This window comes from Natator depressus, chromosome 4 (genome assembly GCF_965152275.1).
Source record: "Natator depressus isolate rNatDep1 chromosome 4, rNatDep2.hap1, whole genome shotgun sequence".
Classification (NCBI taxonomy): domain Eukaryota; kingdom Metazoa; phylum Chordata; order Testudines; family Cheloniidae; genus Natator; species Natator depressus.
Window position 1 is genome coordinate 15,235,541 of NC_134237.1, and position 18,025 is coordinate 15,253,565.

Below are 18,025 nucleotides of genomic sequence, written 5' to 3' on the forward strand. Positions count from 1 at the left end.
CAGGGCTCTTAAAAGAGGGGAGACAGTATAGGTGGCCAAAGCCTCAAGGTGATCCAGTATGCTACTGTTTCTCTGCACAAGTTATTGTTGCATTATAGTTTGATCCATTCCAAGGTTTGAGCCCTGAATACGTATGAGACTTGACATTAGACTAGTTAAAGTTAGAATAAATTCTTGTTTCTATCACTAACTCTTCTGGACTAGATTACATTTTTAAACATAAAGATTTTATCTTTAATAGAAAAGACATCTCTCCAGTTAATAAAACAGCAAATAGAAATTCACAAGGCAGAACTAGAAGTATATTCCTTAGAATGGGACATGTCAATGACTAATGTTTGTATCTTTGGAGAAAAACCTTTATTTGTTTTTAAACTCTTCTGTAACTATCACATGTTTGCTGGCATCCGAAATTGAACGTTTCTTGAACTTACTTAAGAGCTCTTTGGTTTTTTACAGAAGAACTAGCTTAGGCCGGTCAGATATTCTAATAACACAGCACTATTAAATGATGCAATTAGAAGTTGGTGATTGTTGCAGTTAACTGAGTGGAGGGAATCTGAGGGGTGAGCTTGCACTTGTACGACTTTATCTGTAGACTAAAAGATATGCTTAATTGCATATGGGGGGGAAAAATTCATCCTTCTAACCAATCAGTAATAGCATAATCTTTTTAAAATATAAAGGAAATGAAAAAACTGTTAAGACAGTTTCTGTGAATAAGAGGCTGAGAGAAGGATCAGTTACCCTCATTTTGAAAACATTAGTGTCTGAAATATCCTGATAGGTCTTGCATAATTTCCTTACGCTTTCATTGTCTGCAGATCTTTGGAAATTGGGTTACTACAAAATTGCTGTACTTTTTACCTAAAAATAACGAGGTAGAATGTGATGAGAAGCTTTTGAATTAGATGGCTTATGCAGTTTCTTTTGACATCCAGTTCATAGTGTGTAGTTATGACGTTGGTAAGCAATGATGGATTTTTATTTGAAGACCTCTCATTGGAAATTAGTGGAGGCACTTCTAGCTTTCCCTCTTCGTCAGTTTAATCATGTTTGAGTTTATCTAATGGCATCACAAGTAACACCAACAGTTAGTATAAATGAGATTAAACTGAAACATGAATTTTTCCTGTCCTGTACACATGACCTTTTTATTTGTTGGATAAGAAATTCAGTTATAGGAAGTCTTGTTTGAGTGAGTCCTTTTTTTGTAAAGAATTAATTGAGAAGTTTCTTTTTGTATATTCCAAATATACATTTCAAAATTTTTGTGTATGACTACTAACCATAACTTTAAATTTTCTCATTGTTGTGTATGAATATAACGTTAAGTTCAACATCAAAGAAGGCGCTGTTGCATTTTATTTGTCTGCATCTTTAAATCAACATCATGTTGGAATATAAAGGAAACACTGCAGATTGAAGTGCATTGGTGTAGTAAGGGATGAGATGTATAAAATATTCAGACAGGTGATCAAACTACTCATCCTTAATGTAAACCCACATCAAGTCTTTCTTTTGCATAATTTGGAGATGTAGTCTGGTGTCCCCATTTTGGGAAGATTTAATGCAGGGATTCAGGTTCCAGCATTTTAAGAGCAGTTTGTGTTTTTGTAACAGACATGTCAGAAGCAAAATGTTTAAGGATGTTTTGTACAATATATTGGTCTAGATTTGAAAGGTTGCTTTCTCCAGGGCGTCCATATAATATTGAAGTGACTACTCTGTCTCTAACCAGATTGGGGGCAGGCCAGATTAATGTCTCTAAAATTCAAGATTAAGCCCTACTTTCAATTAGTATGTTTCCCCTTTGTGAGAGGATGGCTGCAGATGTGTTGCAGAACACTACAGTACTTCTAGCCCCAAAATGCATAATTGATATTATGTTTAATTACAAGTAAATCTTGATACCTTCTTATGAATTCAGTTTCATAGCACCCAGTTATAAAGAGCTGTAAAAGCTGACTCTTTATTATAAAAAAAAAAAAAAGTTGAAGCCAAAATGATTGTGATTTATGACCAAGCATAAACTTGATTGACTTTTATATTAACTCATTTCTAAGACTGTTCTGATTAATTCTTGTAGTGACAAGTCTCTCTTGGATAAAATGTATAGGTGAAAACGGGTTATCATTTGAATTTGCATACTCAGCTGGGATATTACTGGCAGTGAAAGCAATCTGTTAACCTTGCATTACTAATTATGGTACTTCATTACCACACTTCCTTGTTGAAAGAACCAAAGTATTTTAGTGCCTTAAACAATGGAGTCCATGAATTATTTGTAATGTTAGAGAAATTTGGTTCTTGCTTTTAATGAATAGAAAAAAGGCAGCTAGTGAAAGCAGTGCTATAGTTAAGGTTGATAGACCTCAGTCCAAACTTTTATTTTTGGTTCCAGTATTCATACTTTTAGACATTCTGCTTCAGAAATGAATTGTTTGGGAAAGTTTATAAAAACGTGTTGATTATGTCTCTTAGAGGCCCTTAATTTATCCTAATTGAGAAGGAAAAAGCCTTTTACCTTAGATGCAAAATTCTATTTTTTAATCTTTTCTTTGGAATGGTAGATGCTGAATTAACAATATAGTCTTTTCAAAGGTTTGCAATTCTTGTAACTTTAACTAAAAGTTAAAATCGATATAAAATGACTGAACTTTCTACTGTTCAGGGTAGTTCTTGATATCATGTGGAAAAATCCTGATGAAGCTTGATAGTTAAATTCTTGAACTGTACAATTGTGGGACATTATAAAAATTCATGGATGTGTATCAATTGTAAGCATCATTGCAAACTTACTTGGATTTAATCTTTTCTCACTTTCTTGGGGTACTGTGCATGTAAGCTTATATTGATATGTTGCTGCTGGTCATGGGTAGGCAAATCAAAAATAGAAGTACAGAAGTTTCTTATATGTAATCCATAAGAAAGGAGCAAAATACTGATGCTGATTTGCCTCACTAAATGTCCCTGAAACATTTTGGTAGCGTACAGTGGCATAGGTCTGTGTGATACACACTTTGAATTTACATGACACAACACTGCAGGTTTGGTTATGATGTCAAATGCACTTTAGAAGAGCGTGCTTTAATTGGTCTAGCCAAGCTCTACCTTAAAGTGAATGGTAATTTGGGATACTTCAACTTTTTATTATACTTAACTGGAGACAATTTAAAAAGTGCTTGATTTTCAGGAGTTGGTATGCAGCACTTTTTGAAAATCAGGGTCTCCTTAAGTTGTCAGGTTGGGCACCTGAATTCTTGAAAATCTTGTCCTGTATTCCTAGCTCATAGAAATAGAGGTATTTTTAATAAGCTTGAAACAAATAGACAAGGGCAGATATCAAATGGAAACGACTGGGTATTCAGCGAAAAAAAAAAAGGCCAGAGATAAATTTGTGAAATGTTAATGTCCAATAAATGGGTACAGATTTGAAAATATTGGTGTGTTGGGTCAGAGAAGAAGGAAGGTTTTAAATATTAGTTTCATAAAACAATAAATAAAGTGGAATAAAATGCAGGAATTAATTTATCTGAAAAATACTATATTTCTTAATATTCTTATATATAAGACTCATAAATGTGACTGTAATTGCTTTGAAATTTCATCCTGTCACCATGGATATAAGCCCAGTCAAAGACTTTGGGTAAAATTTTCACAAGTGCCTAATGGGCACTAAGTGAATTAAATGCTTTTGAGAATTTTACCCTTAGTTCATACCTGTTACTTCCTGAGTCTGTTGCATATGGGTGAAGGTGCCTAGTAAAGAGTCTGTCACAAGTAGCATGGCTAATGTATTGTTTTTCTGAATTTGAGACTTCTTAAAAATGGATTTTCCCAAGCAGGAGTAGGTGTACCAAACATTATTTTATTTTCAGTAGTAGTTTAGCTTCCTGTGAATATATTCAAATTACACAGCTCTTGTTGGCCATACTAAAAGCTGTCTGTAGAAAAATCTCTTCCCTCTCCAGTGCCTAGGTGTACTATTCTATCCAGGTAGAGAACATGTTTTACCATGGAACTTATTTTGTATTTAACAGCACTGATAAATAGATCATGCCAATGTAGAATGTTTTGGCTCCGGCCCATTGGTGGTACTGGTATTATTTATCTCACAGGCTTAAACTAAGGGCCACCAAATGAAATTAATAGGCTGCAGGTTTAAAACAAACAATGCACAGTCAACATGTGGAACTCCTTGCAAGAGGATGTTGTGAAGGCCAAGACTATAAGAGGGTTTAAAAAAAACCAAACCTAGATAAATTCATGGAGGATAGGTCCATCAGTGGCTATTAGCCAGGATGGGCAGCCTCTATTTGCCAGAAGCTGGGAATGGGTGACAGGGGATGGATCATTTGATGATTACCTGTTCTGTTAATTTCCTCTGGGGCACCTGGCATTGGCCACTGTGAGAAGATAGGATAGTGGGCTAGATGGACCTTTGGTCGGACTCAGTATGGCTGTTCTTATGTTTTAATTACCTACTACAGTTACTTGCATATTTGTATTTAAATTGCTACTGGTGGCTGGCCCATTTAAGACGAAAAAAAATTTAAGCCATAGCAGGTGAAAGGTCTACTTCAGGCTTTCATGGAATTTTACTTTGCATGTGTTCTTGTGGAGAGGAGGAAAATGTAACTTAATCTAATCAAACAAATTGTAATTTAGAAATATATTTGATAATCCCTGGACTAAAAGATGTGGAAATATATAGCAAGTGAATGAAAACTTGTAATATCTGGATTCTCAAAGCTTCATAAAAGTATCTTTTGGATGGGTCCCAGTAGACAAGGACTCAGAGATCTCACAAAAGCACTTAAGGCTCTCAGTATGGCTAGCTCCAACAGGCCTTATCAAAGCCACTAGAGAGCTTGTATGATCTGTAAGCGAGCTAAAGAAGCTAAAAAATCCAAGTAAAATAGGGGAAGAAAGTGTAAAAGATCTAGGAGTTATGAGTCCTTTGACTTCTCCTTCCTTGCTCTCTTCCACAGAGGATGGTGAATTGCTGGGCTGTGACTCCTATCAGGATTGGGGAAACACTCAGCAAAGGTTTTTTCCACTTGAGAAATTTGAGGCCATGTTTAACAAGGTTGAATCTGTGATTCAGATTCAGTCTGAACAAAATCCCAAGAGTAAGCCTTTGAACACCCCCCCCCCCCCACCCTATCTTCCCCTGCGGCTGCAATTCTTCTACACTCCTCTTTCGAGGAAGTAATAAGAGATGAATGGGATAAGTCAGAGAAGGACATATTAAACATGATCTTAAGTTCTGTAAGATCCAGGAACCAAAAATTGCAATTACAGAGATATTGAAGATTGTTGCTGCCATAGCGTCCCTGGCTAAAAATATGGTTATCCCCTCAGAAGGGGAGTTCTAGCCTAAGGACCCCACGAGGATGAGGTGGTGCTCAGAACTGCAGAATCGTTTGTCATGAAGGTGAACTCTTCTTTCATTGCTTCCAGAGAAGTGGTTCTACCTTCAATCTGTCTAAGGCCACAGTATCCCACTGAAGAGAAGTGCCACAACTGTACGTGTCTCTGTACGGGGCTCTGAGAATTATAGGAAAAGGTCAAAAAAAGGAAAATGGTATCCCTCCCCGTCTATAATATTTACTCAAAGGGCAAAATCATTTCCAAGTCACAACCTGCAGCACATTCCTGCCAATGGATGCCGCTGCAGAGGACAGGAAGTTCACCTTGTTGTGCTTGATTGTGACGCGTGGCCAGAAAGAGTTAAACATCCTGCAGAATAAATTACTAAAATTCAACTCTTAAAGACATATGGTGAGATAATGTTTGTGTTTTGTATATGGGTAGAGGTCAACAGTGTAATCAACAGTCCCTGTCTATGCTGTATTCTGTTAATTCAAAGATCAAAAGAACACCCTAGCATTTAAATGAATTGAAAACACAGGATATCTCTGTATTCATCTCTTTGAAATGTACAGCAAATCATCTGTAAATGGTGGAGAAACAGGCCATTGGCCTTATGTTAATCTGTGTGAATAATTAACAATGATGCTTAGGAAATGAGGGCCTGTTGTTCCCTGAGGGACTCCAATTTATCAAAGAAGGCCTGAAATTGTATGGAAGATCCTTGGGCCCCAATCCTGTTTATCTCAGATCCGCTTAAGTTTCATCAGGGGAAGTTTGAGTTGTCAGATTGAGATCCCAGTTATGCTGGTACTCCCTGAAGGTGATATTGGACATTGGACTACAACCTATTAACTAAATTCTAAAGGAACTCTTTGCAACTATAAAGCTTACTGTCTCTGCTGTGTATCTGAACCTTAAGAATTGTCTGTATGTATGTTGATCTTTTAGCCATACTCTTTCCTTTTTAAATAAATTTTAGTTCAGTTGTTAAGAATTGGCTGTATGCGTGTATTTGGGTAAGATCTGAAATATTCATTAATCTGGGAGGTAATGTGTCTGATCCTTTGGGATTGGTAGAACCTTGTCTTTTATATGATGAAATAAGATTTTCAGAAATCTTCATCATATTTGACTTGGGTATCTGGATGGAGGCCTGAGGCTGGGTTACTTCAAGGGAACTGTGGTGTTGACTTCTGGGCAACCAGTGAGGTAACAAAGAATCTGTTTTATGCTGTCTTGGTAAATCTAAGTATTGAAAATATCCACCAGCTTTGGGGATTACCTGCCCCATTCTTTGCAGTTCACCCTAATTGAGTGACCTCAGCTGGCACCGAGCTGGGACCCCGGTCACAATAATACTTACTCAAAGGGCAAAATAATTTCCAAGTCACAACCTGCAGCACCTTCCTGCCAAAGGATGCCTCTGCAGAGGACAGGAAGTCCACCTTGTAGTGCTTGATGAAAGTGGTAGCATTTGATCAGGAGGCTATCTTACAAATTTCTGCTAGGGATGCACTAGCTCTTTCTGCCCATAAGGTCACCAGGGATCATGTGTAGTGTGCCCTGATTCCTTCTGGAACCAGAATCTCCGATGTCTTGTATGCTTTCACAATACATAGTCTAATCCACGTAACAACAGAGGACTCGGAAGCTCTGAGTCCTTGGCATTTCAGATGGAAGACTACAAACAGGGCATCCTATCTCCTTTTGGTCTCTGTGTTTGAGATAAGTTTCAGGAGAATGATAGGGTTGGCTATAACTGAGGGACACTCTTGAAGTACGTGTGTATGCTTCAGAGGCATTCCTCAGAACAGTTCAGCTCTGAGAATCTTGCCAACTCCATGCATCTTTAGGGCTGGAGGGACTGGGGTTAGAGAACGTGGTAATAGAGAGGCTGTGAGTAGTGCAGCTGCTCTAAACTGTACTGGCAGTGAGGGGACCTTTGAGTTCCTACTGCAGATCGGGTCCCTGTGAAGTGGGAAGAAGCTGTGTTGCCTTTCTCATAGATGCAGAGGGAAAAAGGAGCCCCTTGCAGGTATGGGGTTTTGAGGCTCCCCTTCCCCTTCTCCCACTCCTTGCAGGCAATCTACAAAATTAACACTTGTAGATGTGATTCCTCCTTTTTTTTTTTTCTAACATGCTTTGATCAGCAGAAAGGTAGTTAACAAAGTTGACATTTAAATTACTGGGCATCTGAGCTAACTCCCAACTGAGATCAATGTTCACACATCTCAAAGCTGCTATTGCAGGCTCCCTGCAAGGCTAAAATAGGCTTTCACTAAAACAGTCTGGTCAAGGCTATCACTACCACCAAAAATGTCAAAAGTAACCTATTAATGCTCATGCCTAGCATTTGAGGCTCCTAAGAGCAGGTAAGATTCCAACGAGCCCAAGTCTGATGGGTTGGTGGTGGGCTCCCAAACTTAGCCTTCCTCAGTCTCTCTTCTCAGCACTGTTGGCTATAGGTAATGGGAAGCAGAAGGGCTTGTGGGGCTACAGTCTTTTCCCACTGCTGCCATTTTGGCAGTTCACAACCATAATCTAAACATTCATTATGACTTGCCTTCAAAATTAGACTAATAGTAGTGCTCAAATTTCAGAGTAACAGCCGTGTGAGTCTGTATTCGCAAAAAGAAAAGGAGTACTTGTGGCACCTTAGAGACTAACCAATTTATCTGAGCATAAGCTTTCGTGAGCTACAGCTCACTTCATCGGATGCATACCATGTGAGCTGTAGCTCACGAAAGCTTATGCTCAAATAAATTGGTTAGTCTCTAAGGTGCCACAAGTACTCCTTTTCTTATTAGTGCTCAAAGATGATTTGCTCAAGAGTCCTACCGAAAAGTGTAAACACCTTAACTAGGTACTTCCTGAAGATACTTCTCTTTGTATGTTAAAGAACAAATGCCTTGTTTTTCTGGAGAGTAACTTTCTCCCCTTCTCTCTTCTAAATGTAGAAAGGAGATTCTTTGTTCAAACTATCCTAAGAAGCTTTTCTGTTTCATGTTTTTTTTAATATAGCTACAAAAGTCTAGGCAGCCTCTAGCCAGCAAAACAGTGTTGATGGTTTTCATTCTTAAATAACTTTTAACAGTGAAGCAATTTGGTTTGGAAAGATGGATGTTTTGCCTCTAAGTGAAAATTTCTTAATAAATAAAATTTTCAACTCCTAGGCTACAAATGCGTATGTGCACATGCTTTGCTTTCAAGCATTTGAGTAGTCCTATTGAAGTCAGTGGGACTACTTATGTGACAAATTACCTCTCTGCTTAAGTGCTTGCAGGATCAAAGTCTTAACTTTCAGTATTTTGTTTTTGTCTATAACAGTTTTGTAAAAATCAAATAAGAGGCTCTCAGGCATTTTAATAAACCACCATGTGTTATTTCATTATAGCACACATTTTCAAATGCATTTTACAAAGTCTCAACTGGATTTAAATCATGATTATCTTAAAAAAAACAAAACAAACAAACCTACGCAAAACACCACCCACCTAAGGAATTTAAACAATTTTAAATTGCTTCACCCTGAATTTGCTATTTTTAGGTAAAATAGTGAAAGAGAGCATAAATGTTACATTACGTACATTTGCAATGACAGTTTCAGTATCTCAAAATACCTTCTCTTGTGTTTTTTGGGAGGCCCATACTAACACTTCTAGAAAACTTTTAAAAACTATTTGCCAGAATGTTTTTAAGGATGTCTTCATATATGATCACCCTCTCCTTTTTCCAGTGCAAATTGTCAAGAGAGCCATTATATCTCTTAAATGGTGGATTAATTTCTGGATTATATTACAGTAATTTTAAAAATTTATGCCTTTTTGAATAGGAGAAATGGTTGTCATAGTAGTTAAGCATTTCATTTTTTATTTGTGCATTTACATCCTTATTTTATAACCTTTCATTTTCTGCATTGTTGAGTCATAATTCCCAGATGAGTATTCAGACTCATGATCAGATTGTAGTGAATTATGGAGAGCCCTGATTGTTGAGTTGAGACAGTTTGCCTAGAAGTGTGGGAAAGATGTGGACTTTAAGACACTACAAACTTGAAAATCACACTTTTGAATAGTTTTCAAATCTACTATTGTTACAAATAGCCCCGAAGATTACTGTAATGAACATTAGAGAGGGAAAAGGGTTTTTTGTTGGTTTAGTGCATTTGAAAGCATTTTGTGCATATGCAGTTTCACTGTTTTCCCTGTACAGTTGTTTTTACCTATTATTTGTATGGTTCTCATCATAGCAAGGTGAGGAGAAAAACTAAAAACAAAAATAGACAAAAATTGACAGGATGACTCAAGTGTGTGTTTCAGAGTAACAGCCGTGTTAGTCTGTATTCGTAAAAAGAAAAAAGAAAAGGAGTACTTGTGGCACCTTAGAGACTAACCAGTTTATTTGAGCATGAGCTTTCGTGAGCTACAGCTCACTTCATCGGATGCATAGCATATTGTGGAAACTGCAGAAGACATTATATATACACACAGAGACCATGAAACAAAACTTCCTCCCACCCCACTGTCCTGCTCGTAACAGCTTATCTAAAGTGATCATCAGGGAGGGCCATTTCCAGCACAAATCCAGGTTTTTCACCCTTCCCCCCCCGCCCCCCCCACAGACACACATACAAACTCACTCTCCTGCTGGTAATAGCCCATCCCTCTTTGAAACCTCTCTTTATAATGCGCATGATAATCAAGGTGGGTCATTTCCAGCACTAATCCAGGTTTTCTCACCCCCCCCCCCACCCCCCTCCAAAAACCACACACACAAACTCACTCTCCTGCTGGCAATAGCTCATCTTACAATGTGCACAGCAATAATCCAAGTTTAACCAGAACGTCTTGGGGGGGGGGGGGTTTGTAGGAAAAAAAAACAAGGGGAGATAGGCTACCTTGCATAATGACTTAGCCACTCCCAGTCTCTATTCAAGCCCAAATTAATAGTATCCAATTTGCAAATGAATTCCAATTCAGCAGTTTCTCGCTGGAGTCTGGATTTGAAGTTTTTTTGCTTTAAGATAGCGACCCTCATGTCTGTGATTGCGTGACCAGAGAGATTGAAGTGTTCTCCGACTGGTTTATGAATGTTATAATTCTTAACATCTGATTTGTGTCCATTTATTCTTTTACGTAGAGACTGTCCAGTTTGACCAATGTACATGGCAGAGGGGCATTGCTGGCACATGATGGCATATATCACATTGGTGGATGTGCAGGTGAACGAGCCTCTGATAGTGTGGCTGATGTTGTTAGGCCCTGTGATGGTGTTCCCTGAATAGATATGTGGGCACAGTTGGCAACGGGCTTTGTTGCAAGGATAGGTTCCTGGGTTAGTGGTTCTGTTGTGTGGTATGTGGTTGTTGGTGAGTATTCGCTTCAGGTTGGGGGGCTGTCTGTAGGCAAGGACTGGCCTTTCTCCCAAGATTTGTGAGAGTGTTGGGTCATCCTTCAGGATAGGTTGTAGATCCTTAATAATGCGTTGGAGGGGTTTTAGTTGGGGGCTGAAGGTGACGGCTAGTGGCGTTCTGTTATTTTCTTTGTTAGGCCTGTCCTGTAGTAGGTGACTTCTGGGAACTCTTCTGGCTCTATCAATCTGTTTCTTCACTTCCGCAGGTGGGTATTGTAGTTGTAAGAATGCTTGATAGAGATCTTGTAGGTGTTTGTCTCTGTCTGAGGGGTTGGAGCAAATGTGGTTGTATCGCAGAGCTTGGCTGTAGACGATGGATCGTGTGGTGTGGTCAGGGTGAAAGCTGGAGGCATGTAGGTAGGAATAGCGATCAGTAGGTTTCCGGTATAGGGTGGTGTTGATGTGACCATCGTTTATTAGCACTGTAGTGTCCAGGAAGTGGATCTCTTGTGTGGACTGGACCAGGCTGAGGTTGATGGTGGGATGGAAATTGTTGAAATCATGGTGGAATTCCTCAAGGGCTTCTTTTCCATGGGTCCAGATGATGAAGATGTCATCAATATAGCGCAAGTAAAGTAGGGGCGTTAGGGGACGAGAGCTGAGGAAGCGTTGTTCTAAATCAGCCATAAAAATGTTGGCATACTGTGGGGCCATGCGGGTACCCATAGCAGGGCCGCTGATCTGAAGGTATACATTGTCCCCAAATGTAAAATAGTTATGGGTAAGGACAAAGTCACAAAGTTCAGCCACCAGGTTAGCCGTGACATTATCGGGGATAGTGTTCTTGATGGCTTGTAGTCCATCTTTGTGTGGCATGTTGGTGTAGAGGGCTTCTACATCCATAGTGGCCAGGATGGTGTTATCAGGAAGATCACCAATGGATTGTAGTTTCCTCAGGAAGTCAGTGGTGTCTCGAAGGTAGTGTGTGTAACACTTGAAACTGAAATTTGCATTTCGTATTGATGGTGTTGCTTTTAGATGGGGTCTGATCTGACTGATGAAGGGAGAGTTTAATTTCATTCTCGGATATGTACATATGTGTTGCCAAGGGGATCAACAGTGTAAAAGCAGATTAAGTTTAAATTGTCACTTGCATTGTGTGCAAAATTCAATTAGCAAGTATCTTTTTCAAGTTTGTGACCTTTTTAAAGGCTTTATCTTTACAGTTCTCAAGCTACTTTGCCTACCCCCTAGCTTTCTAGGGTGCCAAAAGAATTTCCTAAACTTGAGTTTAGGTTGTGTACTTGATGAAAGATGGGGTGAATTTGCCATATAAAGCTTAAAAATTGTGAGTAAGTATAGAACTAAAAATATAAAACATGGCACTGTTCATCCTGGATTAAACCTCTCAGAAAAGTTTCATTGTCATCTGCAAATGGCAACAGTTACAAGCTGCAGGAGTTGACAGACTAACATTAACGTGAAATAAACATTTTTCAGGCAATAGCACTGCATAACATATTGTAGTTGCCTTAAATTGTTAACCAACAATTAAGTACAATTACAAGAGGACCAAAGTGTCAGTGATTTCCTACTTGATTAAAAAAGTGTTCTAAAAAATCATGTTTTATCGTGGTTTGATACATTTTTAAAGGAATAATGGAAATTCTAGTGGTCTAACTTTTGTGTAATTTTTTTCCTCAGGTGGCTTTTCCACTGTGTTCCTGGTGCGTACCCATGGTGGAGTACGCTGTGCACTGAAACGAATGTATGTTAATAACGTGCCTGACCTCAACATTTGCAAAAGAGAAATAACTATTATGGTAAGTAAAGCAACTGTTTGATGGTATGCAGCAGGCATGGATTTGAATGGAAATTTTGCAGCTTTATTTTTCTAGAGGGGTGAGATTAGGAATATAGATATCCTCTACTTTTGGAAGATGGAGTGTGAATTGTGCTTTAGTTACTCTTAGCTGGTCAAGGAGTAGAATTGGAGAGAAACTCTTGTGAACCCCTTCTCTCTCAAAGATGATTTCAGTGCATCTCAGCAGCAGCCACAAATGCAGCAAATATAAACCTATAATACTGAATGAAGAGGTGGGTAAAAGTCTTTATCTCTGATTCAGGATTATATCTGGAGTGACTGATTTGTGAAGGTCAAGTGCAGGCACCTTTGCTGGTGTTAATGCAACAAGCCATGGGGGCAATGTGCAAATGCTTTAGGGCCCAACCTTGCAGTATTAAAACTCATTTTTTAGCAATCTCAGTATTAGTATCTCTATTTGTACTCAATAGCCTATGTTAGAATTTCTTCACTGAACGCTGTTGTTTCCTGAAAGCTATTGCTAATGTGTTCATGTTCTTCAACCTTCTGACTCCTAGTTAAAAGGTTTGAGAACATGCAAATGTACTGCTCTAGTCTTATAAGAAAAACTCTCTTCCATGTATAAAAGAGAATATGCACACTACCAAAAAAAAAAAAAGAGAGTAACAGTAAGACAGCATATCCCTTATCCTTCTAAATTTTTTACCTTGTGAATCATGTGAAAGAGATCCTCTTATTGACCGCCTCCTTTCCAAACCTCAAAATCACAATTCCCCATAGCAATTGAAGTGTTACATGTAACAAGTAACATTAAAACTGTTCTAAAGTATAATTCTGTAAAAGCGATGGTAAAAATAGCAGTGTAGGTTTCCACAGTTAGTCTGTTTCTGTGTCAAATGTGTTCTGTTTACAACTAAAAAAAAATTTTCTGCCAGATCTGTGAACTTTAACTGTAAGCTCTGAAAGTACTATATGTGACAATCAAGGTTCTGCTGGCTAAATGATGCTTGTAATGGGGTTGTCAAGCGATCTAAAAAAATTAATCGTGCAATTAAACAATAGTGGTATACCATTTATTTAAATATTTTTGGATGTTTTCTACATTTTCAAATATATTGATTTCAATTACAGCACAGAATACAAAGTATATATTGCTCACTTGATATTTATTTTTTATTACAAATATTTGCACCGTAAAAAACAAAAGAAAGTGTTTTTCAATTCACCTCATACAAGTACTGTAGTGCAATCTGTTTATCATGAAAGTTGAACTTACAAATGTAGAATTATGTACAAAAAATAACTGCATTGAAAAATAAAACAATGTAAAACTTGAGAGCCTACAAGTCTACTCAGTCCTACTTCAGCCAATCGCTCAGACAAACAAACTTGGTTACAATTTGCAGGAGATAATGCTGACCGCTTCTTGTTTACGATGTCACCAGAAAGTGAGAACACGCGTTAGCATGGCAGTTTTGTAGCTGGTGTTGCAAGATATTTATGTGCCAGATATGCTCAACATTCGTATGCCCCTTCATGATTTGGCCACCATTCCAGAGGATATGCTTCCATGCTAATGATGCTTGTTAAAAAATAATGCGTTAATTAAATTTGTTACTGAACTCCTTGGGTGAGAACTGTATGTCTTTGGCTCTCTTTTACCCGCATTCTGCCAGATGTTTCATGTCATTAGCAGTCTCGGATGGTGACCCAGCATGTTTGTTTTAAGAACACTTTCACAGCAGATTTGACAAAACGCAAAGAAGATACCAATGTGAGATTTCTAAAAATAGCTACAGCACTCGATCCAGGGTTTATGAATCAGAAGTGCCTTCCAAAATCTGGGAGGGACGAGGTATGAAGCATGCGTTCAAAAGTCTTAAAAGAGCAACACTCAGATGTGGAAACTACAGAACCCGAACCACCAAAAAAGAAAATCAACCTTCTGCTGGTGGCATCTGACTCAGATGATGAAAATGAACATGCATCGGTCTGCTCTGCTTTGGATTGTTATCAAGCAGAACCCATCATCAGGAAGGATGCATGTCCTATGGAATGGTGGTTGAAGATGAAGGGACATATGAATCTTCATATGAAGCGCATCTGGCACTTAAATATCTTGCGATGCCAGCTACAACAGTGCCATGCAAATGCCTGTTCTAACTTTCAGCTTGTAACAATCTTGTCTGCAGTGTGGTTCTACAGGTGTAACTGATTGGAACCCGGTAAACCATTCTGATGTGCAAAAAAACCTCCAACCCCAACCTGGTTTAATTTGTTAGTTTTGAAGTTTCTACATGAGAAGAAAGCAATAAGAACTTTATATTTTAAACTATATGCAATGAGTAGATGTCTTAAGTAAGATGATACATTTTTTTTACGCCAACCCACACTCTAGACACAATATAGAAATAATATGAAGGGTGCAGCTGCTTGGTTATGTGCCCTCACTTAGTATCAGTGGTGCAAGTACAAATCATTTCTTTCGGGTACGCTGCCCTCATGGGAGGGGCACAAAGGTGGGGGGGGGCTCATGTGACCTCCACACAACCTGGGGCCCCCGCACTCTACCTGTCCCCTCCCCATGATCCACATCCATCCCACGTTAGCTGGCTCATAGTTGAATTTAAACCAAAGAAATAACAAAGGTAGATGTGAAGCAAACATGCAGGATGCAGAAGTTTTTTTTTTTTTTTTTTTAAAGTAGGTCAGAAGATCCTTTAGAACCCATAACAGTCCTGTACTAGGCTACAACAACCAGGGCAGAATTTCTGTGAAAGGCACAGCATCCACATGTACTGCCCTTACTATAATTGTATCAAGTCCATTCTGATCAGCATCTAATACATGAAGCATATTGTATATGGCTGCATATTAACGGGTCCATGGCTTTGATCTGATATTTCTTCCTGGTGAGCAACAGATCTTTCAAATGTACTGTACAACTCTTTTAAAGATCCTTAGAGCAGGGGCGGGCAAACTTTTTGGCCTGAGGGCTGCATCGGGTTTCTAAAATTGTATGGAGGGCCGGTTAGGGGGGGCTGTGTGTCCCCAAACAGCCAGGCATGGCCTGGCGCCGCCCCCGCTTCTCACCCCCGACAGTCTGCCCCCCTCTCCTCCCTGGGACTCCTGTCCCATGCGATCCTCCTGTTCCCTGATGGCCCCCCAGGGACCCCTGCCCCATCCACTCCCCGCTCTCTGTCCCCTGACCGCCCCCGGACCCCCTGCCCCTAACTGCCCCCTGCCTCCCCATCCAACTCCCCCCTCTCCTTCCTGACTGCCCCCTGGGACCCCTGCCCCATCCAACCACCCCTTCTCCTTGACCACCCCTGGACTCGCTGCCCCATCCAGCCCCCCTCTCTCCCCCCGGGAACCCCTGCCACATCCAACCACCCCTTCTCCCTGTCTCGTGACTGCCCCCAGAACCCCTGCCCCATCCACCCCCCCCCGCCCCTAACTACCTCCCCACTGCACCATTGAACTCCCCCCTCTCCTTCCTGACTCCCCCCCCCCACCCCCGGACCCCGCCACATCCAACCACCCCTTCTCCCTGTCCCCTGACTGCCCCCCGCCGCCCCATCCAGCGCCCCCCCTCTCCTTCTGGACTGCCCCCCTGGGACTCCCGCCCCCATTCAACCACCCTGTTTCCCGCCCTCAGAGTGCCCTGATCCCTATCCACACCTATCCCTACCCCCTGACGACCACCCCTGAACTCTCCTGCCCTCTATCCAACCCCTCCGCTCCCTGCCTCCTTACTGCACTGCCTGGAACACCGGTGGCTGGCGGCGCAGCTGCACCAGGACAGGCAGCAGCCCAGCATGGAGCACCGGGTCAGGCCAGGCTCTGCAGCTGTGCTGCCCCAGGAGCTCACAGCCCCGCCGCACAAAGCATGGCGCCGGCAGAGCAGTGAGCTGAGGCGGAGGGGGAGGGGGAGGGGCCGGGGGCTAGCCGCCAGGAGCTCAGGGGCCGGGTAGGATGGTCCCGCTGGCCATAGTTTGCCCACCTCTGCCTTAGAGCATGACAAGTGATCCTGATCAAAGGGATTATTAAAGACCAGTATTTCAAAAAGTTCTCTTGATTCTGACAGTGCCACCATGTTCTCCATAAATCTATGGGGAGGCAAGGGTGTTAATTCTTTTATATAGGAAAACTATCCCTGTGAATGATAATTGGAAGTTGTTTAAGAACGCTTCACTAGATGCTCCAAAAGCCACAATCAGGGAAAAAGGCAGTATTGGTTAGAAAACTGACCCGATTTAGAAGGGAAGTGAAGACAGCTATAAATAATAATTAAAAAAAAAAATAGATGGAAGAAAGGAGACGTTGATAGCAATCAATATAAACCGAAAGCTAGAATTTGTAGAAAATTTGTCAGGGAACAAAGGAACACCAGGAGAAATCTATCACTTGCAGAGTTATGGACAATGAGTTTTAAAAAAAGTATATTAGATACAAAAATAATCCTGACAATGGCTTTGGTCCATTATTAGAGGCCAATGGTAGAATTATTAATAGTGCAGAAAAGGAAAAAGTGTTCAATACATATTTCTGTTCTGCATTTGAGAAAAAACAGATGATGTTGTCTCATATGAAAATACTTTTTCCATTTCACTGGTATCTCGGGAGCACATTGAATAACCGCTATTAAAGATTTTTAAATCAGCAGGCCCAGATAACTTGCATCCTAGAGTTTTAAGAGCTAACTGAGGAGCTTACTGGAACTGGACTGGTAATGTTGGTTTTCTATAAGTCTTGGAACACTGGTGAAGTTCCAGAAGAGCGGCAGAAAGCTAATGTTATGTCAATACTTAAAATGGGTAAACGAGATGACAAGGGTAATTATAGACCTGCCAGTCTGACATTGATCCCAGGCAAGATAATGGAGCACCTGATGTGGAACTTGATCAATAAAGAATCAGAGGAGGATAATATAATTAATGCCAATCAACATAGGTTTATGGAAAATAGATCCTGTCAAAGTAACTTGATATCTTTTTTTAATGAGATTAGACGTTTGAGTAATAAAGGGAATAGTGTTGATGTGATATACTTTGCCTTCTGTAAGGCATTTGTCTGGGTACTGCATGATATTTTGATTAAACAACGAGAGAGATGAAAAATTAACATAGCACCCATTAAATAGATTTAAAGTTGGCTAACTGATAGGTCTCAAAATGTAACTGTAAATGGGGAATCATCATCAAGCATCTAGAGGGGTCCTTCAGGGATCGGTTCTTAGCCCTACGCTGTTTAGCGTATATTTATCAATGACCTGGAAGAAAACAAAATCATTACTGATAAAGTTTTCAGATGACCCACAATTGAGGGAGCGATTAAATAATGAAGAGGACAGGTCACTGATACAGAGTGGTCTGGATTGCTTGGTAAATTGAGCATGCACAGACAATGTGTGGTTTAATATAACTAAATGCACACATCTAGGAACAAAGCATGTAGGCCGTGCTTACA

At 40.1% G+C, this 18,025-nt stretch overlaps 1 protein-coding gene across 1 annotated transcript in view; it reads left to right on the forward strand.

Moving 5' to 3' along the window:
* Positions 1 to 18,025, forward strand: part of BMP2K (BMP2 inducible kinase) — a 106,911-nt gene that overhangs the window by 20,570 nt on the left and 68,316 nt on the right. The window contains exon 2 of the mRNA XM_074950468.1: positions 12,436 to 12,554. Coding sequence (XP_074806569.1) covers positions 12,436 to 12,554 — 119 coding nt within the window. The remainder of the gene's footprint in view (positions 1 to 12,435; positions 12,555 to 18,025) is intronic.